The following is a 27,983-nucleotide window of genomic DNA, read 5'->3' as shown; positions in this document are numbered from 1 at the left end:
TTGGTCTAGTGTGAATTCATTAACACAACCCTAAATAGCCACATGATGATGGTGACCGCCATCGCAAGGTATAGCAAACCTCAGTTGTGAGCATTGCCCACAGCCAGCTAGAGTGACAACAAATGCAGATGAAACATTTTGACATCATTCTGTCTTGCTATATTGACCACCACTGCTCACAAAGGTGCCCTCAATGCCAGCCCCAGTATATGAGAGGTTCCTGATTTGCATTTAAGGCTTGAAATACACATCTCTAAACAGGATGTCCCCATCAAATCCCTCCCCTCAGAGCTCAGGGAACCCCATAGAAGTGGAGGTGAAAAAAATTTTGTAAGGGGCAGAGGGGATGGAGGACACCAAGAGAACATAGCCTTCTGAGTCAACTTAGCACGCTCATATAAACTCACTGAGACTAAAGAAGCAAGGGCAAGCTCTGCAGGTGTCTGTGTCAGGTCATCCGCAGATAAAATCAAGTTAGTGATTTTATGGGAGACTTGCGTGTGTGAAAGAGTGGGTCTCTGATTCTCGTGCCTTCTCTTGGAGTCTTTTGCTTCTGTTGGTTTGCTTGTCCAAATTCAATGCGATTTTTTTGTTGTTGTTTCATGTTATATTTCATTTTGTCTTGTCTGGTTGTAATCTCTTAGAAGGCTGTTCTTTTCCAGCGAGAGACAGAAAGGAAGTGGATCTGAATCTTGGTTGGAGAAGGAAGAATGGGGGGGAGGATACAAAGAGGGAAAACTACTGGTATTTTATATGTGAAAAAATCTATTTTTAGTAAAAGGTAAAATTGTAAATTAAAAAAGTTATCATACAATCAAATTTAAAAGCCACCAATTCTTGGTAGAAACAAGCCAATCAAGTTTGTTTGTTTGTTTGTTTGCTTGTTTCTCCTTCTCTTTTTTCCTATAAGTTAATATCTCTGGAAACAAGGGCTCTCTCTTCCAAACTGTGGAGTCTCAAATGGACAGACCATATCAAAACAAAAGCCAGTTCTTTTGCAGGCGTCCCCCATGCCCTTCTCCACAATGTCATAGTCAGTAGATTCCCCTAGTGACCTGACCCCAAATAATGCCTTAGAGATCTGAAAAATTCCTAGGAACTTTCCAACAAATGTGAGTTAGGACTATGCATGGAGATAACCTAAGGCCCCTGCACAGATGTAGCCCATGGCAGTTCAGTATCCATGTGGGTTCCATTGTAGTAGGAACAGGGACTGTCTCTGACATGAACTGATTGGCCTGCTCTTTAATTACCTCCCCCTGAGGGGGAAGCAGCATTACCAGGCCACAGAAGAAGACAATGCAGCCACTCCTGATGAGACCTAATTAACTAGGATCAGAAGGAAGGAAAAGAAGACCTCTCCTACCAGGGGACTTGGGGAGGGGCATGCATGCAGAGGGTGGAGAAAGGGAGGGATTAGGATGGGAGAAGGGAGGGAACCACAGGGGGGATACAAAGTGAATAAAGTGTAATTAATAAAGAAAAAAATACATAAAATTCATACTGTAAAAAAAAGAATGAAGTAAAATCAAGAAATTGTTTCTAAACACTCTAGACACTGTTTTCAAACACACTGTCTTTATGAGGGCTATGTTATGTGTGATGGAGTGAGAAGATACCCATGCCTCATTCTGAAAGAATGAGATGAATGGACCTGCCTATTCCTCACAAAGAAGAAAATATACACAGATGATAAATGCTCAGCAGCAGGATAGAAGAGATCCATAAGAAGAGCAAATGAATCCTGCCTGGCTCCGCTCAGAGGTGAAGGGGGTAGTAGACTTGGAAGCCTCAAAGTGATGAGCACAGCTTAGATAAAGTTTTTGCAAGGCATGTCAGGGGAGATATAGGCTGTGCTCAATATGGTGAATTATTTAATGGGAGAAAAATAAAGGGGTAATTCACATTAAGAATTCATTTCAAGCCAGCTGCAATGGTGCGTGTCTATAATCCCAGCACTTGGGGAGGCAGAGGCAGGTGGGTCTCTGAGTTCAAGGCCAGCTTGGTCTACAAAGCAAGTCCAGGAGAGCCAAGAAACCCTGACCCTAAAAAAGAGAAAAAAATAATTTCAATGTCCTGCTCATCATTACTTGCAGTCCCACAAAGAATAAAGAGTTTTAAGATTTACTTAGAATAAACATGCAAAATAAATTTCACTGATGGTCTACCTTTTATATTTTTTAATATTTTACTTATTTACCTATATGCATCTATGTGTGAGGGTATACCACATGTGCAAGATGCCCATGGAGGCCAGGAAAAGTGGTAGATCCCTTGGAGCTGGAGTTACAGGCGGTTGTGAGGTACCTGACATGGATGCTGGGAACTGAGCTGGGATCTCCTACAAGAGCAGCCAGCACTCCTAACCACAGAGGCCTCGCTCCAGCCCTGATAGTCCATACTGTATGAATAAGATCCCATTAAATTTAGGTTGTTTTCCAGTTTCTCAGTAAATCTAGCATAATAAATGAAACACTCAATTAAAAGACATATACACAAATTAACAGTTTTGAGTTACATGTTATAAAATAATACGGTCGTTACTGTTTGTCTTTCATGGATGGTTGGATCTAGTGTTACTTCTGTTGAATTAGACATCTATTGCAAAGTTATCCCAAATAATCAGTAGTAGAAACACCTGTACAGCTTTCTTTTTTTTATTTTATACACATGTACAGTGAAATATGATCATATCTGTCCCCCATTTTCTCCTTCCAATTTACCCCGTAATCACTCTAGGTCCAGATTCTTCTTTTTTAATTAAATTTTTATTTTTATATTAATTACAGTTTATTCACTTTGTATCCCAGCTGTAGTCCCCTCCACAATTTCCTCCCAATCCCACCCTCTCTATCTCCCTCATCTCCTCCCATGCCCTTCTCCAAGTCTACTGATAGGGGAGGTGCTCCTCCAATTCCATCTGACCCGAGCTTGTCAGGTCTCATCAGGACAAACTCCAAAGTCCTCCTCTGTGGCCTGGCAAGGCTGCTCCCCCCTCAGTGGGAGGGGTGGTGGTCAAAGAGCCCACCACTGAGGTCATTTCAGAGATAGTCCCTTTTCCCCTTACTAGGGTACCCACTTGGATACTGAGCTGCCACGGGCTACATCTATGCAGGGGTTCTAGGCTATCTCCATGAATGGTCCTTGGTAGAGTATCAGTCTCAGAAAAGAGCCCTGTGCCCAGATTTTTTTGGTTCTGTTGCTCTCCTTGTGGAGCTCCTGTCCTCTCCAGGTCTTTCTATCTCCCTCTTCTTTCACAGGATTCCCTGCATTCTGCCCAAAGTTTGGGTAAAAGTCTCAGCATCTGCTTAAGGTCAGTCACAGCCTCTGCCCTCATGAGATCTAGACTGACACTTGAGAAAGTACATTTCTAGCAAGTTACCAGTGTGGTGCACATAGCTGGCCCAGGGATCCCATGTGTGTATACACACCAGTTTACAGATGCACACAAACACCTAGTTTTTAAAATCAGTTAACAGTAAAAGATTTGCCATTTTCAGAAGATAGCTATATGCCTACATATCATTTATCCAATTCCAGCTGCTGAGTTTTGTTTTGTTTTGTTTTTTTCCATATCCATATAGTAGTGAGCATAACACATCTACCCTATTTGAATGGCTTTGTCCAAAGCTGCCCAAACCAATTCTCAGCTGCTGTGAAGCCTTTAAATGCTGAGGTCAAGTTGTCAATAGAATCTTGCCTGGGTGGATTTAATACCAGCGAGATAGATATAGAATTGGCATTTCAATAAGCTACTTGGATAGACTTTAATAAGTAAATTCTGTTAACCTGTGAGCCCTCATTAAGACACAAATAAATGAGAAAATCCCTATTGTTAACTAAGCCCATTTTGCATATTTACTGCTATCCCTTGTAATTGTGAGGGCATGTCAGACTGTATAATGAAGTCTGTTCTGTACTTGTGAGGTCCTAGTTTTGCCCATTCTGTGTTATATTAGAGACAGATGCTTTTGTGGGCTTAGCGGCAGCTTACCTACCTGCATTAGTAGAAAGGTCAAAGCCTTTGAAAGACAGTTTCCTGTCTCTGTCATTCTGTTATTAACTCTCTAAACTTTCTTTATAATTGTCAGTTTCCTTTCAGAAATCTAAGATTTAACTTATTTTTTTTTTCACTTAATCTTTTTTTTTAATGTCTGTATTTGAGTTTTTTTAACACATTAATGTTATGTTGGGTCCAATGGCATACTCAGACAAGCAGAGTTTTTTGTTTTGTTTTGTTTTGTTTTGGGTTTTCTTGTTTGGTTTTGTTGTTGTTGTTGTTGTTGTTGTTGCTCAGTCTTGTACATGAAAATGAAAGCTAGAATTAGGGAGAAGGAGAATAGCAAATATGCTGTGATGGGGGGAGAGCCACAAATAACCTAGCCTAGTGGAATAAAACACTGCGAAGTGTCAGGAACATGGGGACCGTTTTGTATGTTAGAAAATAAGGACAACTTATTCTCAGACTTGTGTGTGTGTGTGTGTGTGTGTGTGTGCCCACCCAGACAGATAAAGCAAACTTTAATGATGTACTCTAATAGAAAATGTGCCATACTCACCATGCTGTCCCATGATCGACCTTCATGTACAGTCTAACTTGGTAGAAACTAAGATGGAAATAAAAAAAAATTAAGTTACTTACTTTTGATGGCTAATCTGCATTGTCAGCCACTTCTGAGGATGTCTATCACGTGGTTTCTTCGAAGATTTAACTGAGGAAAAAAACCCACCTTGAATGTTGGTGTCTAGCGTGGGTCTCAGACTGAATTTAAAGGGAAAAGGAGGATTCTACATTGTGGGGAACCACTATCACAGTATCCTCAATTCATGACCCAAAATAAACCTTCTTTTTTTTTTCAATGCAATTTATTCAGGAACCTTGAACAATCATTGGACCCTGGGGAAAGCCAGCCCACAGCTTAAATAGCTTCTGGGTAGCCAACCCCAGCATGCCATATGGGCAATGCAGATAGGTCCACATACATGGAAGCAAGCCAGATCCTCAGCCTTAGCCAAATGTGGAGTTGTTTGTGACAGAGAGCACTCACCATCGGGAAGGTGGAAGGCGGAAACCAGCTCCATCTTTAAGGCGCAGCATTACGCAGCTCTCTACAGTTCCCCCTTTTTGTTTTAGACGCATCAGGCAAGAGTAGAGGTCTGATCTCTGATATTAGAAATAAATTGGGACTTTGTACTGATGTTCATTTAGGTGTCATCCACCCAAAGAGCATCAGACCCGTCAGATACCTTTTTCTCAGAGGCGGGGCCTGGAGCATCAACCCGCATGCAATCAGACATGCTCTTCTCTGGGTCCAAAGCGGCTGACCCTGAGTGCAGTGCTTAGCCTCGCATCCTGAGCATAACATTTTAGCTTTTTATGGTAGCCAACCATGCTTGGGGAGACTGTCCTGCTTCAATGGCTGTAAAGGCCTGAATGATCATGGCTGCATTATGCTGTTGTGAGACTCTAATCTTGCATATACACCACAGGCAAACCAAGGAGACCAACACCAGAAGGCCTGCTAACGCTCCCATGCCCGCCCATTCCTTCAGATGATTCATGGCTGCAGCAATCCATGGTGATAATCCTGTGGCTAGTCCTGCGTCCACTCTGGTAGAATTTACTGTGATAATGGCCACTCTCAGCTGCTCCATCGTAGTATCGAATTCTCCAGTCCAATTACCTAAAATATAGCTAGACAATTGTTTAGACAGATTTGCAGCACAGGAAAAATTCTCATGTTATATGCTAGTGACTCAAAGTCCAGCATATTTTCATTGACAGCCAAGTTGAGCGATTTGCCATAGGGTATCAATTTGCTCCTGCATGAGGTCAATCCTCTGATTGAACACCATCAAGCCTCCTTTTAGTTGAGCATTAATTCCTTTTTGTACAACTAAGGCATGAGCTACATTGGCTAAAAGATTATTCAGGGTCTGAGCAGTCTGCACAGTATGTATGACTCATGGCTAATGCCACGGTGGTAGCTCCAACAGCCGCCAATGAAATGGTAGTAACAGTGGCAGCTGTAGTTCCAAGATCCCTTTTCTGTCTGGAGAGAGTCATAGCGTGAGGGGCATCAACGGGCACAGGCACCCAGCGAGGCATGCGAGTAACCAGGGCTTTCCTAAATTCACTAGCATTCCAGCATTGGGCAAAAAAGCAAGTATCATTACCACAATTACTTGGCTCTATCTGGCTAATAATGAATAAAAATGGGGGATATAGACAAACAGGTGTGGGCTTATAGGAAATATTATGAGAAGCCTTAACCCCCTCGTTGGAACATCCTGCATCAGTTCTAGAACTAGCAGTGGTGGTGTCCGAGGTCTGAGTAGGTTCAGGAGACCATTGCCCCCAGGGGCGAGATGTGCTCCATGTAAATTGACTAACTCCATGTTTTCCTCCACTTTTGAAAGTCATTTAAGGTTCTTAAATTATTTCCCCCCCCCTTTTTTTTTTAATTTTTCCTCAATTACACTTTACTCATTCTGCACAAAATAAACCTTCTTTTCCATAAGTTGTTTTTAATCTTTTTGTTATAGCACAATAACATATGAAATACCCAATGCAAAACAATTTCATCTTTTTTTACAAAACTATAAAAGATTAAACTATAAAAAATTAAACTTTGGGTCTTGCTTTTACAATATTATCTCTATGAAGAATTGCCTCCAATGGCATAAGTAATTTAAAACTGCTTGTATTTTTGTGTTTGAAGACTATGAAATCTGTTTGTTAAGCTAATTTTTAGTATACAACTTCGATGTGCGGCTTGTTAGATGAACAAAATAGAAATTTGTTCTTAGGAAACAAGCCTCCCTTCCCAGGTCACGCTGAGGCTTACTAAGAAACCACTAGCAATGATATGATATAGCAAGGCTTTCTGGGTCGCTAATGCTTGTGTTCTCCTCTCACACTTAAAGAATACTAACATAAAGCTTACTAAGTTACATGGGAGAGAAAATTCAATGAAAACCTTGTATTTTTACATTAGTGACCACTGCTGGTGAGAAGTGTGTGCTTTTAAGCTTTAGGGAGGACATTTCTCCTTTCCACAAAGAAGGCAAAGCCTCAGATGAGAACTAACTGTCCTATGATTGATTGATGGCTTCCCTCCTGTTGTTATATACTGCCAGATGATACACACTATACACACAACAGGAGGGAAGAAAGGCAACCAATTAGGGGAACAATTAGTTCCAGTTTTCACGATGTATTTGAGATTATAGATGAAATTGCCTGAAAATAATAAGAATGTGAAAGATCAGTGATGAAACCTAAAGAAATAAATTTATATTATGGCAAAGACAGAGGCTAGTTGGTCCACTCTTCCACGGGTGGACAATGTTAACAGAATAACAATTAGGGTTTGACAGCAATTAATAAGCAGGCTGTCAAAGCTAGTCCAGTTGTATTCATGGTTTCGGGAGGCTGCATATTTTTACCTTTCATGTGACGTGGTTAAGGAATTACTAGAAAGCTCAACGTGATTAATTACTTTCAAGGATACAGTTTTGAGATTCCCCTTTTATGAATGTGAGGTTGAAAATTGGGGCATTCAGAAAGGCAAAGAGGATGGACATCAGAAGAGGGAGAAAACAGGCAACAGGACAGGAACCTACCAAAGAGAGCCTCTGAAAGGCTCTATCCTTCAGGGTATCAGAGCAGATACTGAGACTTATAGCCAAACTTTGGGCAGAGTGCAGGGAATCTTATAAAAGAAGGGGGAGATAGTAAGACCTGGAGAGGACAGAAGCTCCACAAGGAGAACAACAGAACCAAAAAATCTGAGACTGATACTCCAACCAAGGACCATTCATGGAGATAACCTAGAACCCCTGCACAGATGTAGCCCATGGCAGTTCAGTGTCCAAGTGGGTTCCATAGTAATGGGAACAGGGACTGTCTCTGACATGAACTGATTGGCCTGCTCTTTGATCACCTCTTCCTGAGGGGGTAGCAGCCTTACTAGACCATAGAGGAAGACAATGCAGCCACTCTTGATAAGACCTGATAGACTAAGATCAGAAGGAAGGAGAGGAGGATCTCCCCTATCAGTGGGCTTGGGGAGGGGCATGCATGGAAAAGGTGGAGGGAGGATGGATTGGGAAAGGAGGAGGGAGGGAGCTATAGGGAGGATATGAAGTGAATAAACTGTAACTAATAAAAATAAAATGAAAAATGCAAAAAAAGAAAAATGGGGCAAGCAAACAATGTGATCCCATGCTTTCTTTTGGCTCCACATTAAATAATTGTTGTTCATATACAGTAAATGTCATACGTAAAAGTATTCTAAGATTAATGAGACTATGAACCCATACGAGAAAAGCATGAGTCACCTTGTAGTAGTACAACTTGATGAGGTCCTCCATTCACATGAGACTCTAGATGCAGTGTTTGTTACAACCACCAACATGTAAAATTTAGGGTACAGAAGAAATCAGGGCGGAAATGGCTCATGATGTCCTAGGTGCTGAGTCTAAAGTCATACATCATGCAGAGTAGTGTCAAAGTCTGATCCTGGCCAAAGGCTTAAGGCTCCCTAGTCCAGAAACTGAGACAAGAACCACAAGGGGAGGGATAGTCAATAATGTTTCATTTAGAACAGGTGGAGAAAGAAAATATTTATTAATTTAACAAAATAAAGGAATTTAAAATCATCACTCCAGAAGAGTTTGTGCCTAGAGACTAGCCTCAGACTGAATGATTAAAGCAGCCTTCCTCAGAATGTAATCAGTCCCATGTTGTTTAATAGTTTGTCCATCGTTCAATAAAGGGATAAGTAGGATATTGCTATATGTGTGTGGGTTTGAGGTAAGGCAGGGAGTGCTTGTCTCTAAAACACAAACATGTTCTGAGAAGAATTATCTAGAGTCACTGAAATCCCATCCATCAAAGATAATAGGTTTCTGAGGTTTTTTTCCCCTGAGGGAAAACAAAAAAAGAAAAAAAAATTAAACCATAGAAAATTACTTCTAAATTTTAACATCAGGATGGGGGAGAATTTATCTCATCCATCCCATTCAAATTTTCCTAACAATAAAATCATGTCAAAATTTGTTACCGAATTCCATCTTATAATTATATTCTAAGAATTAAGCAGGAAGAAAAGCAAATTGACATTCTCAGCTCCTTATCTTTGCTATTTTAATGCTTATATCTACTTCCATTTTAATTAATTTTACTAATCCATTTTGTTAATGAATAAGTAAATCAGTATCACGGGGAAAAAAAAACATCAGTTGCAGCAACGGTACAGAATTGTTAATTCAGAAATGACCCACAGCTGGCCCAGTGAACTTGTCAACATAGCTTTGCTATTTTGTTAGTATTCTAATTTCCATTTTATTGTTCTTTAAAGAGCAAAATGTTTCACAGTTAATTTCTATGGTACTTTTGTTTCTAGCTCTCTAAAAGACTTTAACTATGCAGTCCCCAAGTATTTGAATATAAATTGATTTTATGCAATACACTGAAAACAAGTATTTTATTGATATAAATGGTTTCTTTATTTGTAGAATTACACAAAATTATTTTGAAGCAGCATGAGTCCTATCTGGATGGTATTAGAATTTCATGCCTAAATCAAGTTGAACATTAATTTTATGAGTTTTTCTTGTTCTTTTTTTAGGCAGTAGCATAATTGACTATGGCTGTAAGTATCTGGGGATTAGAAATATAGGGAAAAAAGCTTTGAGAAACAAGATATTAAGAGATGACAGAATAGTTGTATGGAGATTGATAGAGTTTTTCTTTCTTTCATTTTTTATTCATAAAGAAAATATTTAAATTCAAAGTCATTTTCTTTGAACTGATTATTATTATTATTATTATTATTATTATGACAGTCTAAAATTATATATGTAATACAAAAAGCGTTAAGACATCACAGTGACAGACACCCACTGTAGAGTAAAACTGTGTGAACCTTTGCAAAGCACAAACTTTCTGATATCCATTTATTTTTTTTTTTATTTTTTTTTATTTTTTTTTCTTTTATTTTTTTTTATCAGTTACATTTTATTAACTCTGTATCCCAGCCGTGTCCCGATCCCTCATTCCCTCCCAGTCCCTCCCTCCCTCCCTCCCTCATCTCCACCGTGCCCCTTTCCATTTATATTGTGCTATTATTGATTTCTAGACTTCCTGCACCAAGGAAGTGGTTATAATCTTTTCCTAGAATGGCCAAAAGAAGAGTCTCAAGGGCGTAAGAGAGCCCTGCGATTGTCTAAGTTCTTTCCATGAATTTTAAGGCCACACTGCCCTTGTTTGTCAGGCAAGCTGCTGTGATCATGCACAACTGGGTGTGCAGTCTCCAGTGAAGGAGTTCTCCACACTCCCCTCGCAATGAGCTGGTTTACAAAGCTTTCTCTCTGACACCTTCAGCAAAACGCCACCTTCTGATGAATAACACCATGATTTCGCAACTCCGCGTTTCTTCTTTCAACACCAAGAGCTCCATATCCATCTCCTCTCTGCCAACTGCTTTCTCGCTCTCCACTATCAGCATTTTGTGGCATAAAGGATTAGGAATGATGCATTCCTAATCCCAGGACTGTGCAGACTTCATATCCACCGCACCTTTAAAGCATACCTCCAGTGTCTGTGCTAAAATATCCTCTCACCTCTTTAAATACCAACTCTCTCTAAAATTGGTCACAATCTGATCTAAACTGTAAAACCCAGAAAGGTATTAAAAGCCTGTCCAACACCAGAGAGAAAAATGAAGATGGATGGGCAGATTTACCTAAGTTTGTATCGTTTACAAAAGAGTAAGGAAAAGTTAGACAGACAAGTAGATCTCATCAAGGACTTTAAACTCCTGTCATTTTCTAGTAGAGCCTGAGAAGTGCTAAGTGTTGCAAAACTCAGGTTGCTAGCACACAACATTCTTGCATAAGTAGAAAATCATTACATATTATAATTCTACAAATGCAACAATAATGGATAAAAGTCCTGACCTTTTTTCCTTCCCCATTATAAAATAAAAGGAATATTTCATATATTGAAGCAAATAAAATGAAATATTTTTCTTAGGATAAATGTGACTTCTGTTTCTTGTGGCATGTTCAGTAAAAGTGCTTACTTATGCTTTCTTCCAGCTAGCACAGTGCTAGGAAAAATATGGGAAAAAAAGCAAAGGATATGAACTCTAGGGTACACAAAAATACCTTATGAAATCAGAAATTCTGAGAGGTTCCTAAAACATAGAGGGCATTTTATAATCGATGATGACAATGGCATATTTGGGGAAATAGCAAAACAGAACTCCTTCCAAGAAACCTTCCAAGAAAAGAAGGCTCATTTTTCCACTTGGCCCTTGATACTCACAAACTGTCCAAGGATGTCTGCCTGGAACAGTGACAGAGTAATACATTAACAAGAAAGTGCCAGTTTACCAATAAACAGCTGGCTCTGGCTTCAAGAGATATGTCAGAGGTCACCTTGAGAATCTCTGAATGGATGGGAAGGGAGAAGGACCCAAAGAGAAGCATATTAAAGTACTCTTATCTCAAAAAAAAATGGAGAAAATTAGATATAGCCCCTGCCAGAAAATCAATTCATTCAAGAAGTGTCCTCACCTAGCACACAGAGGCCATTCCTGAGATGTATCCATGCCACCTCTCTGCTTATCTAGAAGAAAGGGTGTTCATCATATTACCATTAGTTGTGATCCAACTACTCCAGCTTACAGTAAAAAGGTGGTTGCATATTAATGACATGGAAGAAATGGCACCCTTCCTGTTTCAATCCTGTTCTAATACAGTGTGTAATTCAGACTATTCTCAATAACCCCATTATAGTAGCTAGTCCCACAACATACATACCTTCATTACAGGGTATCTTTTATAAAAAATAAAATACTATCTAGTCAGTGATCCACCAACCTGAACAAAAATCTAGAAAGGTCAAAACTCAATTAACTGTATTTGGGTATCAGAGTGTTGTCTCACAGGTAGGCTGGGTTTGCCAGGCTAATATCATCCTTAAATCTGCTTCTGACACTTTCCAGTTTTCAGGATTTGTTCGTCCGAGTTCTGAAACCACTGCCCACCAACAGCATCATGGTTTTTCTGATTCATCTTTCTTGCAGCTACAGTGAAGTAGCTGGTGGCAAATCTAGGCTGTTCCCATTTATGTATTACGTGGGACTTGGACTTGGTACGTATTTGGCCGTCTCTCAACGCCTACAAAGTCTTACCAAGGCCAGTGAGCATTAACAGTTCTATCCAGTTTTCTACAGAATCTTGAAGGAATTGCTTTCGTAGTGGATGTTGTTTTATTTAAAAAATTATAAATATGTATAAATCCTATTCTATAAAGGAAGAAAATAAGCAACATCCATTAAGAAACTGACGAAAGCATTTCAGTATCTTTTTAGTCTAGTTGGTGTGGGTTGGGAAGCCAAAGGACAATGAGGCAGAAACATGGGCAGACAGCGTTAGCCTATCTCAGACTCTGGTCTCCTAAAGGAGCCAGGCCAGGTGTTTTCATTACTCACGTTGCACCAATGCAAACATTATGGACTGTGTACCTACAGTGTAAGTATTCTCTTTCTTTCCAGTAAATGCAGAAACACCAGTTCAGAATAGAAGTGATACCCACCTATCTTTTGAGGGTTTTGTTTGTCTTTTACCATTTAGTTTGAGAGAGACAGAGACAGAGACAGAGAGAGACAGAGGACCATTATACACAAGTGGATGAAAAGGACAACTTTGGGAGTTCATATTCTCATGGGATCATGGGTTGAACGCCAATCATCAGTCTTGGTTATGGGAGCATTTACCTACTGAACCATGTTGCCAGGCTTAAAGTTACTTTTTTTTTTAACCTTTATATGTTTTAGTTTGATTTTGTAATTTTAATGCCGTGATATGAGTAGCGCTTTGCTAGCGTTTTCCTCTCTCTTTTTCTTTTAAAGCACAAAACTTTGACAAAGTTTTTAGCCATTTTTTAACTGTCCTTGATTTTGTCTTTGTAAAACCAGATCAATGGTAAACAAGGAGAACTTTCTTGAGTCATGCCCCTTAATCCATTTGTATTTCACCTCCTATAATACAGGGTGGCTTTTAGCTGATTAAAATCAACACTCATATTTTATTCATGCTATCAGCATTTTTTATCATAATAAAGTGTTCATTTATCTATACTGAGATATTAGGGTATAAATCTGTAATGCTTACCCTCACTCAGAAATATCTCCTTAGCAAGCTAGCTATTAATTGAGATTCAGCTGCAAGTATTACCTATTCTGAAAAATATTGGTGGCATAGAAAAAATAGATGGCTAAATAGGAATGTTTTCTCTTTTTTTTTGGTTTTATGAGACTGTGTGCGTGCATGCGTGCGTGCGTGATGTGTGTATGTGCTTAGCCCTGGCTGTCCTGAAACTTGTTCTGTAGACGAGGCTGGCCTCAGATTCATAGAGATGTACCTGCCCATGCCTCTCAAGCACTGAGATTAAAGGTGTGCACCCCCATACCTGGCATGAATGCTTTCTTGAATACATGAAATTGATGTCACATTCACACCACGGTTTGAATCGTGACTAAAGGATTTCTTTCAAACTTGAAGTTTGAGATATCAGCAACCTTGAACATAAAATGTCACAGATCCCCACTGTGTCCGTTGCTTTTGTTTAATAGAGAAGGTTCCCATTTGTGAATATTTAAAACTGAAGTAATATCACATTTTTTTAAATATTATAAGTTATTTTAAAAAGATGTTTGTCAACCTTGGTGCTTTTTAGATACCTTTTTTGTTTTTAGATATAGGTCCTAATATCAATTTGTTGATAAATAATTATTGGAAAATTGTCTAAAGAGAGGAGCAAGCCACCTATAGAATAACTTCATGTTGATAAAATTTTAGTGTCTGTCATTACTAAGTGTGAAAAGAAAAGGCACCTTAGCTCTCCACAGTGCTCTTATCAGTAAGCCAGGCTGCCAGTCTGCAAAGGTGATGAATGGGGTGTGTACAGAGCACTCTTCAAAAACAAAACCATTTCTTTCTAAATCCTTTCTTTGAAGAGCTGCAATACAAACTGTGACACATTTATCAGTCTGTTTATGGAGTGTCCCATATGGGGACAGTTATTGTCCTAATGAAAGCAGAAGTTTATAATCCACAATCTTTTTACCAGTTACTGTTTCTTCAAAGTATTACTTCAATGTGAGATCATGATGCAATTCTATTTTAGAGGAAATTTGTTCCTGTTTTTCCCTTTTATTGAAAAATAGACATTTTTCTCACATAATATATCCTGATTATGGTTTCTCCTCTATCAACTCCTCCAAGTTTCTCCCACCTCCACTCCTGTCCAGATCAACTGTTTTTCTGGCTCTTTTAGGATAAAAAAGGCTTCCACAGGATAATAGTAAAATAAAATAAAACTAAAACACCAAAATAGAACAAAGCAAACAAACAGAAGGAAAAACCCCAAGAGAAGACACAAGATACATACACAAGAAAGACACAGATGCAGAGCCCCACTTGTTTGCACTCTTAGGAATCCCATAGAAACAATAAACTGGAAGCCATATACACAAAAGAACTGTAGGGTAAAAGGAGAGAAAAAATAAAAATATATAAGATTTTAAAAAAAGGGGGGGGGGGAGAAGCTCTGACATGACATTATGAGACAAGCAGCTTCCAAACATATCACTGAGTTCATTTTCAGTTGGCCATTTACTGTTGAGCCTGCATCCTACCCTTAAGAGTAGTTAGTTTTCCCGGTGAGACTCCCTTGGAGCAAACGAAGTTATCTATTCGTAAGCTGTAAGATATCTATGTTCTTCCCAGTTTCTAGCTATTACGAATACAGAAGCAATGAACATGATTGAGAAAATATCTCTCAAAGGATGACACATCCTTTTGGGTATATGTTCAAGAGTGGTGTAGCTGGATCAATTCCCATTTTCCTGAGAAACTGCCACAGAGTGCCTATATGGTTCACGCCCACCAGCAATGGATGAATGTTCCCCTTACCATACATTCTTATCAGCATGAGCTGGTAATAGTTTTATGGCTCTTAGCCATTCTGGTGGTACTAGATGAAAGTAGGTTTGATTTGCATTTCCCTGATGACTAAGAATGTGGAACATTTACGTGTTTCTCAGCCATCGAGTTAGCATGACTGACATATAAACTAAGAAGATTTGCCTATGAAATGGGATGAGGTCATCTCCCTAGGACCACAGTTATCCAGAAACAACAACAAAACAATGTGTTTATTTTAAATTGTAAGGGAGGTGTGGGTTATTTTGTAGATTATAGATACTGTTTATATTTTCTGCTCTCAAAAATCCACTGACACATAATAGACGGTAGAATTTGGGAAGAAGGAAGCAAAATTGCTACCTTTCTCATTCCATAGCTGAGATACTTAGAATACAGACTTAAACAGTGGTGAACATGTAGTTTCTCTGTGGCTCTGTCAACAACCTTCTATGAGGTGTGCTTCCCCAGGACAGGCTCCCACAGTAATTTCTCTAGCCAGCAATTCTGGTACTAAGCTTTTCTTTCTCAACAGGTCTGAGAGACATTCATTACATTTCTCTTTATTTAAAACAAGGTGAAAATTTTGCAAAGCACTTGGTATCACATTAAACACATTGTAGGCATACAATTTATTCATTAAAGTAACATATATTTGCGTATTAGTAAGAACATTTCATGGACTCTGAAATAGCCTGGTTCAGTACACACCTTAGCTTTGTCATTGACTAGCTGTGCAGCCTTTGGCAAGTCTTCTCACGCTTAACACGCAAATGATATAACACTTCCTGCTTTATGAAGTTAATTTGTAAATATCACACATATTTATATGCTCAAAATAATTTTTAAAATATCTGAATATTACATCTTAATAAGGATTGTATACCTTTGTTTATGAATATACTATTTCAAGCTGGAAGACTGAAGCATTTTCCAACCATTGTATTTACCACAATTGGAGCTGTGGATCGATTTTCAAGCTTTGCTTCACTGTGTGACAAAACAATGACAGTTTGAACAGTTTGATAAAAGACGGCTTTGTGCTACGAGCTTAGATTTTCTCTCAAATGCCTGCAGCTCAGAAAGTGAGAGTTCAGAGCCGAGCTTCAACAAAACTGGGAAAAATGGGAATTCCAAATCATTTATCTGTAGTTTCTATAGAAAGCATTTTGAGAGCCAATTGGCTTGAACCAACTAACCTGTGTTTCTTCAAAAACTGCCAAAGCATCAAATGTTATCTTCCTATATAAAAGTGAAAGAGCAATTTCAATTAATATTGTACATTAGAGCATATGAAATTGATCAATGGAAGATGTCATGTCCAAAAGCAATAGTGAACAACAACAAAAATAAAATCATAGCCATCACCAACAATGTGATAAATATGAATTTATAAATAATCCAATCATTATGGTTTTTATTTCCATCTTGGCTTTTATGTTCATCTTTCCTATCAAATATAAGGAAAAAAAGAAAAAAGTGAGGGAGATAAAGTTTGAATATTGTCATTTTTATAACACTATATACAACATACTTGGAGTCTATCTCATACATTTGAAAAGTTATCCCTTCTTGATCATAACCTTGTCTGTCTAGCTGAAATCTTGGGAGACACATTAAAAGCATAAATGTTCTCTAGTGTGGACTGGCAATTTAAAAACAAGCATTTTTTTTTTGTAGCTGTGATAATAAAATATTTTCTTAAAATAGAAATGGGTTGCAAAATTAGCAATGTTAATTTTATGAATTCATTATCAAGTGCTTTCAGAACAGCTTTAATGACCCATGTTTTCAAAGAGTTGTGTCCTTACTGTAGGGGAGTTTTCAGGTTTATAAAAGATTACTTGATTTTTTTTTGATCATTATTGTAATAACTGAATGTTTCATTTCTGACTTGTAGGATACTTGATTTGTTTTTATTATTTCAGCTCCTGTTATATTTATCTGAGAAAACACTAATGAAGCAATAAATAGAATTTTTATTTTAACTAATTCTTATAAAATTTATGCTGATTAAAATTACAAAATATAATTGGGGGAATTAGAAGCTACACTTATTCACATATTTTATAAAGTTTATCACCCTATAATATGTATAAACAATGCTCATTTTGCATCTCATGGTTTGGCTCTAAGAAACCATTAATTATAAGATTCACTCTCATTTTATATTCCCTCGTCAGAAATGATTGCAAAATAAATTATGCCAATACAAATTCATAGTATTGAATTGTGTGTTTGTAAAAAGATCTCTGATTTCTTTAGACATGTTTCACTTGGTGGCAATCTTGTTAACATAGTAAAAGTTACAAAAGCGAGCATCTCCTAGGTGCTGCTAGGCAGGCTCCACCCCCTGCAGCCTAGACCCTTGTGAGACCCAGCCAGGACCGTATGCTCCAGGCTCCGCCCCTTTGGAACGCTGCAGGGCCAGCTGGGAAGGCTTCCTCCCAGCCTGTTGATGAGCCGACTGCAGCAGGCTTAAGGCCTACATGAGTGGAGCCGAGTAAGATGGCGGTGCGGATGATGAAGACCGTGCAGGCGGTTCATCTTGAGTCTGACGCTTTCCTGGTTTGTCTCAGCCACGCCCTGAGCACAGAGAAGGAGGAGGTGATGGGTCTGTGTATAGGGCAGTTGAATGATGATGCTAGGAGTGACTCCCAGCTTACTCACGCTGAAACTAAAACGTGCACGATGGGGGAAAAGATGGATGCCGTCAGAATTGTTCACATTCGTTCTGTCATTATCTTGCGACGTTCTGACAAGACGAAGGACAGAGTAGAAATTTCTCCGGAGCAGCTGTCTGCGGCTTCGATAGAGGCAGAAAAGTTGGCTGAAGAAACAGGTCATCCCATGAGAGTTGTTGGCTGGTACCATTCCCACCCTCACATAACCGTTTGGCCTTCTCATGTTGATGTCCGTACACAAGCCATGTACCAGATGATGGATCAAGCCTTTGTAGGCCTGATTTTTGCTTGTTTCATAGAAGACAAATCCACAAAGACTGGTCGGATACTCTACACTTGCTTCCAGTCCGTACAAGCACCAAAAAGCTCAGAATATGAGAGACTGGAAATCCCAGTCCACATTGTACCTCATACCGCCATTGGAAAAGTATGCCTTAGATCAGCAGTAGAGCTGCCGAGGATCCTATGCCAGGAAGAACAAGATGCATACAGGAAGGTTCATGGCCTTACACATCTGGACCCAGTCACCAAGATCCACAATGGCTCTGTATTTACCAAACATCTGTGTAGTCAGATGTCGGCAGTCTCCGGGCCTCTACTACAGTGGTTGGAGGATAGACTAGAGCAAAACCAGCAGCATTTGCAGGAGTTAGAGCAAGAAAGGGAAGGCCTTATGGAAGAGCTGCCTTCTCTAGAATAAATCAGGAGGACAAAAATGGGCAAATGAAAATACTTGGCCTATAATTTATAAACTTAATTGATTTTGAAGAAGATAAAGTTGTAGGACTCACATTACATAACTCCAAGACTTGTTATAAAGTTGCAGTAATGAAGACACTATTTTACTCACAGAAGAATAAACGTATATATCAATGGAACAGGAAAGAAAATCCAGAAATAAACCCACCATAATATGCCTGACTAATTTTGACAAAGAACAAAAGTGATTCAAGGGAAGAAAGGCAGTCATTTTGGCAAATTGAACATCTTCAACAAAATCTAACAGTACCTCCAGAACATTTCATGGATTTAATGTAAGATGGAAAACCTTTTAGGAAAAAAAAGAAAAAACAAAAAAACATGAGGAGACCAAGTTTTTCAGCTTCAACCCAAACACATAATCCAGAAGAAAACAAAGTGGATATGTTGGACTTCACCAAAATTAAAACTTTATTTTGTAAAAAGAAAAAAAGGAAGAAAAATAAGAAGAAATTACTTGCAACCCTTGTAGTATTTAATAAATACGTAAAAAATATAATCAAAAAATTGATTTTTTATTTTATTTTTTATTATTAGTTACATTTTATTAACTCTGTATCCCAGCTGTATCCTACTCCCTCATTTCCTCCCAAACCCTCCCTCCCTCATCTCCTCCCTGTCCCATTCCAAGTCCACTGATTGGAGAGGACCTCCTCCCCTTCCATCTGACCCTGTTTTGTCAGGTACCTTCAGGACTGGCTGCAAAATCCTCCTCTGTGGCCTAGCAGGACTGCTCCTCCCTTGGGGGTGGGGAGGTCAAAAAACCTGCCATTGAGTTCCTGTCAGAAATAGTCCCTGTTCCCCTTACTAGAGAAAACCAATTGGTTACTGAACTACCACAGACTTCATCTGAGCAGAGGTTCTAGGTTATATCCATACATGGTCCTTGGTGGAGTGTCAGTCTCAGAAAAGACCTCTATGCCCAGATATTTGGTCCTTGTGGAGCTCCTATCCTTTCCACGTCATACTAACTCCCCCTTCATTCATATGATTCCCTGCACTCTGCCAAAGGTTTGGTTATGAGTCTTAGTATCTGCTTTGATACACTGCTAGGTAGAGTCTTTCAGGGACCCTCTGCGGTAGGCTCCTGTCCTGTTACTTGTTTTCTCCTACATCCAATGCACCTCCCATTTGTCTTTCTAAGTGAGGATTGATCATCTTACCCCGGGTCCTTTTTCTTGTTTATCTTCTTTAAAAGGTGTATAGATTTCATTATGTTTATCATATCTTATAGGACTATGTGAGTGAGTATATACCATGTGTATCTTTCTGCTTTTGGGATACCTCACTCAAGATGATTGTTTCTAGGTCCCACCATTTGCCTGCAAATTTCATGATTTCCTCATTTTTGATTGCTGAGTAGTATTCCATTGTGTAAAAATACCACAATTTCTATATCCATTCCTCCATTGAGGGACATCTGGGTTGTTTCCAGGTTCTGGATATTACAAAGAAAGAGATGCTCAACATCCTTAGCCATCAGAGAGATGCAAATCAAAACCACCCTGAGATTTCGCCTTACACCCATCAGAATGGCTAAGATCAATAACACTAGTGACAACACATGATGGAGAGGTTGTGGAGAAAGGGGAACCCTCCTCCATTGCTGGCGGGAATGTCAACTGCTACAACCACTTTGGAAGTCAATCTGGCGCTTTCTCGGACAATTAGGAATAGTGCTTCCTCAAGATCCAGCTATACTACTCCTAGGCATATACACAAAATTTGCTCAAGTACACAACAAGGACATTTGCTCAACCATGTTTGTAGCAGCTTTATTTGTAATAGCCAGAACCTGGAAAAAATATGATTTGAAAGCAATATGATTTGAAAAAAATCATGTTTTTCACCAAAGAGGATATATAGATGGCAGGTAATATGAAAATATCTTGAACTTGATAGGTTATCAAGGAATATAAATTAAAACTAGAGTGTGATCTGGCATATACTTGGCAGGATTGCTAAAGAGATAATAGTGACAATACCAAATACTAATAAGGATACAAACTATATTTCTCATATACTAATGACAGGAAAGTAAAATACAGATACTCTGTAGAAGAATTTGAAAATATTTTATAAAGTTAAATACACATTGAATATTTGACCCAGCAGTTGAGCTGACTGTCTTAGTACAAAAATTTTTTCTAGGTTTTTAATGGAATTTTTTATTTTTTTACAATTTTTTCACTTTGTATCCCAGCTGTAGCCCCCACCCTTGGCCCATCCCAATCCCATCCTTCCTTCCTCTTCTCCTTCCATGCCCCTTCCCTAGTCCACCGTTAGGAGAGGTCCTTTTCCCCTTCCATCTGACCCTAGCCTATCAGGTCTCATTAGGACTGTCTTTCATAGTCTTCCTCTGTGGCCTGGTAAGGCTGCCCCCCACCTCAGAGGGAGGCGATCAAAGAGCCAGCCATTGAGTTCATGTCGGAGAAGTCCCTGTTCCCATTACTATGGAACCCATTTGGAGACTGAGCTGCCACGGGCTACATCTATGCAGGGTTCTAGGTTATCTCCATGAATGGTCCTTGGTTGGTATATCAGTCTCAGAAAAGACCCCTGAATTCGAGATTTCTTGGTTCTGTTATTCTCCTTGTGGAGCTCCAGACCCTTCCAGGTCTTTCTATCTCCCCCTTTTTTCATAAGTTTCCCTGCACTCTGCCCAAAGTTTTATATTATTGCCCTACTTAGTGAAAAGGGAGAAATTGTTGGCACATGAAGGTGTTTCTGCTTACTAAAGATGGATTCAGAGGTTGGAGACGGTGCGCTCCTCTGTAACTTAGTAAGCAACAAAGCTTTGAAATCAAAGATGACAGGAAATGCCTCTACATGCAGAGAAGCAGCCAGAAGATTGGACTTCCATACCAAAGTATTTTCCTTCTCTCAAGATTTTAAGTGTGAAGTTCTCATAAAATCTTACTTTTGTTAGTATTTTGGCCATAATTCTTACCATTTTACAACAAATTAATGCCTAAATCATAATTTCAAAAACTGTTATGAAATATTTAATAGCTTTGTTTGTTTAAGATAGCCTCAGATGACAACCAACCCAAATATTCTGCAATGAGAAAATAGTTAAACCTTCTAACCACGGAACACTACTCTGTAGTGGAACTTAGATGAGCTTCGGGATATATGAGAGTGAAAAAAAAAGATAGAATTTAAAGGTTACTTTCTGTACAGCTGCATTTCTAAAGCATCATTGAAATGTCAGAACTAGGTTGAAAAAATAACATACAAATGATTTCTAGGGTTTGGAATTGCAGAATGTTTAGCATATGTATTACTATTATGTATTACATTGTGGCATAGATTTATTTAGGCTGATGAAATAGTTTTATATCTTTCTTCTAGTGTTTAGTGCATAAAACTATTCCTGTACTAATATTTTATAGATATATATTCACAAAAATTAATTCATGTAAAATCTAGTGACAGTGACTATTATAACATTGCTGCAATGTTTGGTTTTGAAGTTGTACAGTTGTAGGGGAAACTGACTAAAGAGGATGTAGGATGTTTATACTATGTTCATAATTTCTGTTATGTCTATAATTATCACAAGATAAAAATATAATTTTTTAAAAGTGCTAGGATAAAGCATTTTAATTAATATTGCCTCCAGAATCTTTCAAACTACTTGAGTCTTGTTTTGCCAGTGTTTATGGCACATGCTGACACAGGAAAGGTTCAGACAGCAAATGGGATTCATTACCTTTGTTTAGGTTCCCTTGAAACGACTTGTGAGCTGGACCATTGCTGAGGAAACAACCATCTCCAGCATCCTCAGGCTAACAGCAGTTTATCCTGGCAGATTAACGTGAGATGCCATAAAAATCTAAGAAAACTCTCACTTCACACACACAAAAGTGTGAAAATACATATTGTAAAAGAATGTTGAGTGTTCAGTCTGCAGGTTTTTAAAGCTGTGTAATAGGAGCTCTACATCCCTCAATATTGTCAGCAGTCATCCAGGTAGGACAGCTAGGGACAAAAGTATGAACTTAGTAACAAAATTTACCAGGTTTGTATATAAATTGTTCAGGGAACTGACAAGCCTAGGGAATTCACACATTTCCTAGAAGTTTTATTTCTTGTTATGCTTTCTGGATTCTGTGATGCATATATGCAGATAACCATTCTCTTCAAGGATACTTCTTTTTTTTTAACTTTTATTAGTTACACTTTATTCACTTTGTATCCCCCCATACACCCCTCCCTCCTCCCCTCCTATTCCCACTTTTCTTCCCCCTTCTTCACCCATGCCCCTCCCCAAGTCCACTGATAGGGGAGGTCCCCCTCTCCTTCCTTCTGATCTTAGTCTATCAGGTCTCATCAAGATACTTCTTACAGGAACTCAAAGAGCATAGACATTTCTGTGGCACAGTGGTTCTCAACTTTCCTAATGTCGCAACCCTTTGATAGCAATTTCTCATGTTGGGGTGACCTCCAACCATAAAATTATTTTTATTGCTACTTCTTAAGTGTAATTTTGCTAGTTATGACTTGTAATGTAAATATCTGTTGTTGTTGTTGTTGATGGTGGTGGTCTTAGGTTACTCCTATGAAAGGATCATCTGATCTCCCCCTCCCCCCCAAAGGGTAGAGACATCTGTGTTTGGAATCCTGGCTCAGCAACGCAAACATGTTCTTTCTAGTCTGTATGCTCTGGGCATTTCACAACTTACATACTTAGATAAGATTTTTATTGGCCTGATTATACTTTTATTTTAGAAGCATATTATGTTCTAATGAGACAAAGGAAGGGTCTTGATTCAGGTGGATAGGTAGGAAGATGGAAAGGATCTGGGAAGATTTAGGGAGGAGAAATTGTAATCAGAATATATTGCACGAAAAAAATCTCTTTTCAATTAAAAACTTTTTTAAAAATGTCTCAGTCAGCTAAAGGTACTTGCCTCTAAACCTGAAATCCTGAGTTAAATCCCTGGGGCTCACGTGATAGAAATAAAGAAGCGAGTACCACTAGTTGCCCTCTGACCTCCGTGTACATATACTACAGCATGTGTGCACACATGCATCATGCACACATATACGTACAAATAACTACATACAAATATACATTTTAAAATAAGTAAATAATATGGAGATAATAGACCCGCCTACTTCAAAGGTCATTGTGAGGATTATGGTAATACATTTGTGGCACAATTAGAATACTGCTTGGTGTGTGGCGAAAGGTTTATGTTTGTGTATTGTTGTCATTGGCCTCGGACCTACTTGGAACCATATCCTCATCCCTCCTTTAATCTTCTATGACTATCACCACATGCCATCTGCACTGGCCTTTCTCATGATCAGAGCCTGTGAAAAGGACAGTATTACAGAAAAGGTGCTATTAATAGGCAAACACTGGGATTTGTATCTTGATTCTATCTTACACTCACCAATTACAGGGTATGGGGTCAGGTACAGAAAGCAAAGTTTAGATAAAAATGAGGAAAGGAGAAGAGAGCAAATATAGGCACTTTAAACACATTTGGGCAGCTTGTAAGTAAACCTAGAAATGATGCTTTTTGACATAGGACCCTTTGTATATTATGTGAAAACTCGTATCAATAGTTCCAATACCCCTCCCACATTTTAATCTAATCCTTTTATTGTATCTGTCACCAGAAACCATCCCCAACCCACCATAACACAGCCCTGTAATCTCTTGATTCCCTCTTACAACTCTCAAGAAAATTTGTCTGAGTTGCAGAGAAGATACGCCTTGCCACTGGCATTCAAACACCTGCAAACTTGTGGGAGAATTTGATATGCTGCTAGGCTTTGCATACTTCCAACGGATCCTCAGGCAAGGCAAGAATGTAAATGAAAATGATGACAGTAGTTCATTATTCTGCCAAGTTCTTTCACACGAGTGTGATCATATTCCCTGGGAGCCTTGCCTGGGTTTGACACAGCTCAATAAAGAGCTTTCTACACTGTGTTCTAAAGAAAGAACTGAAGCACATTGCAATAGCCTATGGCTGAGGCAAGGGATGGCTTTGTGTGTCTGCATCCACTAGTGAAAAGATTACAGAGGTCTTTAGGCGAGAAAGAATGACAAACTAGCTTATCTTGGCCAGGTCCAGTTCAATGGGGAAAGTCTTTGGCTATGTCTGTCAGCAACTGGTACTCTCTGAACACAGTATAAAGAAAGTGTTAGGGCTCCTTCCTGGGTTGACATGGGGCCAAGAAAGATGTGTGTGGCATCTATACTGGCTTTAAAGCTGCTTTATGATAGATGGAAGACACTGATGTTGTAAAACCTGCAATTCTGTCCTCTCCCTCCAATACAGAACACCCTGTTTCCTCATTTCTCCTGGGCTATTTTTAATGATTACCTCAAAAACAACTTACAGTTTTGGGGTCTTATATATTCAAATATTTTCTTTAGTGATGATTTTGATAATTCTTTGCCCTTCTGTTTGGCCTTGGATTTTGTATACTATTACTGCAAAATACAATACTTAGAGGTAGAAATACTGATTTCTGTAGAAATCATTGTTTATGTAGTATAATAATAAAATCTCACCATATAATCTGAGAAATCTATACAAAGTTTTAGATCTAGAGATAGACATAAAGTCCTAAAAAGAGTAAATGTAAGAGAATAGAAGGAGGTTCTCATAACAGCTATGATTCTGACTTTCCCCAGGTTATACCACAAATTATTAATCTTTGTGACACTTTACAGTTTTGTCTATAATGTATTTCAACAAATGGCCACTTTGTATATTTTTTGCTGAAATTTTGTTTTACTATTTGTCCTTAAGCTTTAGTTTGTGTTTAAAAGTGTTTTTCAACCCAGCGTTGGGATGCTAAACAAATATTGGAGGATTCAGTTCTCATAAGAAGAATTTTAGAGGGCTTGTTTTTATAATTTACATAACTCAAATTTATACCATATTGAGAACATTACACTTATGAGAAGGTGAATTCTATGAGAAATTTAGCATTTTGGATTCTCTTTCCAACCTCTTTTCTATAAAAATCCTTTACTTAGGAACAATGTATAATCTTTGTAATGTCTTATAACATATTTAGCAACCAATACTCCCTTGTGCTTTCAAGTTTACAGCTAATTAAAAGAAGGTTAATACTACTATTTTATAAATACCACAATTAATTAACTTTATTAGGTAATTTCTTATAGTCCCTATAAATGTTTTTGCATTAAATTATATATCAGCAATTAATTCTTTATCAGTGATTCCTAATATAAAGATGAACCCTTCCACAGATTTTGATATGTTCTATTATTTTGGGTCCATAGAGCATGTTTCAGTTCTACCCTCCTTCAAGTTACCCAGTTCCTTGTATGCTGACCTTTGTTACTGATATTTAGCCAAAATGTTAAGTGAATATATCCTTGTTATTTTAATTTTCAGTTTTTTATTGTAAAGAATTTCAGTATGCTAAGATTCTGTTCTCACAAGCTAAGTGACTATGCATATAAAATTAAGCAGTCTGTTTCCTGTTGGTGAAACAATGTGTTTCCCATTCCCTGGTAAATAGATTCAAAAGAAAATATATCTGGGCACAGGGATCTTTTAAGAGACTGTTTCTCCAACCAAGGACCATGCATGGATATAACCTAGAACCCTTGCTCAGATATAACCCATGGTAGCTCAGTATCCAAGTGGGTTCCCTAGTAAGGGGAACAGGGACTATTTCTGATATGAACTCAATGACTGGCTCTTTGATCCCCCCACACACACAAGGGAGGAGCAGCCTTGCTAGGCCTCAGAGGAGGACATTGCAGCCAGTCCTGAAGAAACCTGATAAGCTAGCGTCAGATGGAAGGGGAGGAGGATCTCCCCTATCAGTTCACTTGGAAAGGGACGAGGAGGAAAAGAGGGAGGAAGGGAGAGTTTGGGAGGGAATAAGGGAGGGGCTACAGCTGGGATACAAAGTAAATAACCTGTGATTAATATAAAAAAATAAAAATTATATATAAAAAAAGAAAATCATAGAGACACCAGTATTGAGTACTTAAATGGTACTGTAATGCTTGAGTCGCTGAAGAGACTAGATCAGGGAAGTCTGTGTAGAACATATGGCGTAAATAAGAGAGCGCATCCCCATTTTTTTATATTGGTTTTTAATTCTTTATTGAAAATAAACTTTTCATACAATATTCCTTCATCTCCTCCCAGATCACAACAACCCCCTCACTCATCCAACTCAGTGCCTTCCTTCTCTCCTTCTTTAGAAAGTGAACAGACAAATAAATAAAAGAGAAAAATGAACAAACTAACAAAGAAAGAGCATATACATATAGGCGCGCACACACACACAAAACCCAGAATGCAGTGAGTGTGACGTGACCAGCACCATTAAGGTGAAACCTGGGATTTGTTTCCTCCCGGCCAATGCACAGAAGTTCCAGGGTGACTTAGGTTGTTCTTCATTCTGGCCAAAACTTGGTTGTGCGTAAGAGTCTCCAAGCTAACACTGGTTTTGAAAGCGTGAAGGGGCCATGGAGAGCAGCTGAAGATGGGTACTGTGAGAAGCCAAAAGAAGCTACTGATGAAGGTTCAGCCTCAGTAACAGTGAAGGCCCAGGATTGAAGCATCCATTCATAGAAGTTGGGCCTTGGTACCACAAACAGTGCCCTAGAGAGGCTATAGGCAAAAGTACAGCCCAGCTACCATAGGAGACTCCAGAGTTTTGCAGATAGCAGGGGAGCTGGGTACATCCTATAAGACTCATTGTCTGTGCTGTGGCAAGCCTATTAGAGCCCAAATTTTTGAGTGAACTTCAGACATTGAACACTGAGATATTTGCACTGTTAGAGGTCTCCCCCCACACACACCAGCTTATGACTGTGCTCTGGTTCTTCCCTCTTGAAATAAAATATTTAACTTATTTTCATTTATAGGAACCTATAGTTGAGAGACTAGTGGGCTTTAAAGAGACTTTGGATCCTTAAATAAACTGTGAATTTTAAAGAGTTAAACTTTTAAAATATTCAAATTTTAAAACCTGCAAGTTTTAAAATTCAGGTCCACATTCGGTTATGTGTTATGTTGTGATAATTATTAAAGTGATATTTGGAAGATAAACCAAAAAGGAAAAGTAGTTATTACCTAATGTCATATTGGTGTACCGTAAGGGTCAATTGTCCTGGTTAGGCTTTATGTCAGCTTGACACAAGCTAGAGTAAAAGGCCTCCGTAAGATCCAGCTGCAGGCAAGCTATTGGACAGTTTTTGTTAGTGACTGATGTGGGAGGGTTTAGCCTCTTGGGGTGGGGCGGGGGGACACCCTGGGCTGATGTTCCAAGAAAACAGGCTAAGCAAGCCATGCAAAGCAAGATAGTAAGCAGCATCCCTCCATGGCTTCTGCATCACTTCCTGCCTCCAGGTTCCTGCCCTCACTTCCTTCAGGGATGGACTGGGATATGGAAGCATAACCAAAATAAACCTTTTTCTCCCCAGTTTGCTTCTCATCTTGGTTTTTTCACAGTAGTCACCCTGAGTAAGACAGACAGCAAAGTTTATTACTCCCTGCTTTGTAAGGGTCAAACTGAGAA

The 27,983-nt window shown here is 38.8% G+C and overlaps 2 protein-coding genes across 4 annotated transcripts in view; both read left to right on the top strand.

Annotated features, from left to right (window-relative positions):
• The window catches only part of Syt1 (synaptotagmin 1), a 551,311-nt gene that overhangs the window by 322,488 nt on the left and 200,840 nt on the right, over positions 1-27,983 (top strand). The window lies entirely within an intron of this gene.
• Positions 17,500-19,411, top strand: LOC110539482 (lys-63-specific deubiquitinase BRCC36-like). The gene has a single exon (XM_021626335.2). It carries the CDS (start codon positions 17,509-17,511, stop codon positions 18,382-18,384), a length of 876 nt encoding a protein of 291 aa, XP_021482010.2. The 5' UTR covers positions 17,500-17,508; the 3' UTR covers positions 18,385-19,411.

The sequence above is a fragment of the Meriones unguiculatus genome, chromosome 2 (genome assembly GCF_030254825.1).
Source record: "Meriones unguiculatus strain TT.TT164.6M chromosome 2, Bangor_MerUng_6.1, whole genome shotgun sequence".
Classification (NCBI taxonomy): domain Eukaryota; kingdom Metazoa; phylum Chordata; class Mammalia; order Rodentia; family Muridae; genus Meriones; species Meriones unguiculatus.
The sequence above is the reverse complement of the archived record's forward strand: the minus strand, read 5'-3'. Positions and strand labels throughout refer to the sequence as shown.

Excerpts from the sequence above, each read along its gene's own strand:
- LOC110539482 (XM_021626335.2), top strand. The coding sequence starts at position 17,509 with ATGGCGGTGCGGATGATGAAGACCGTGCAGGCGGTTCATCTTGAGTCT.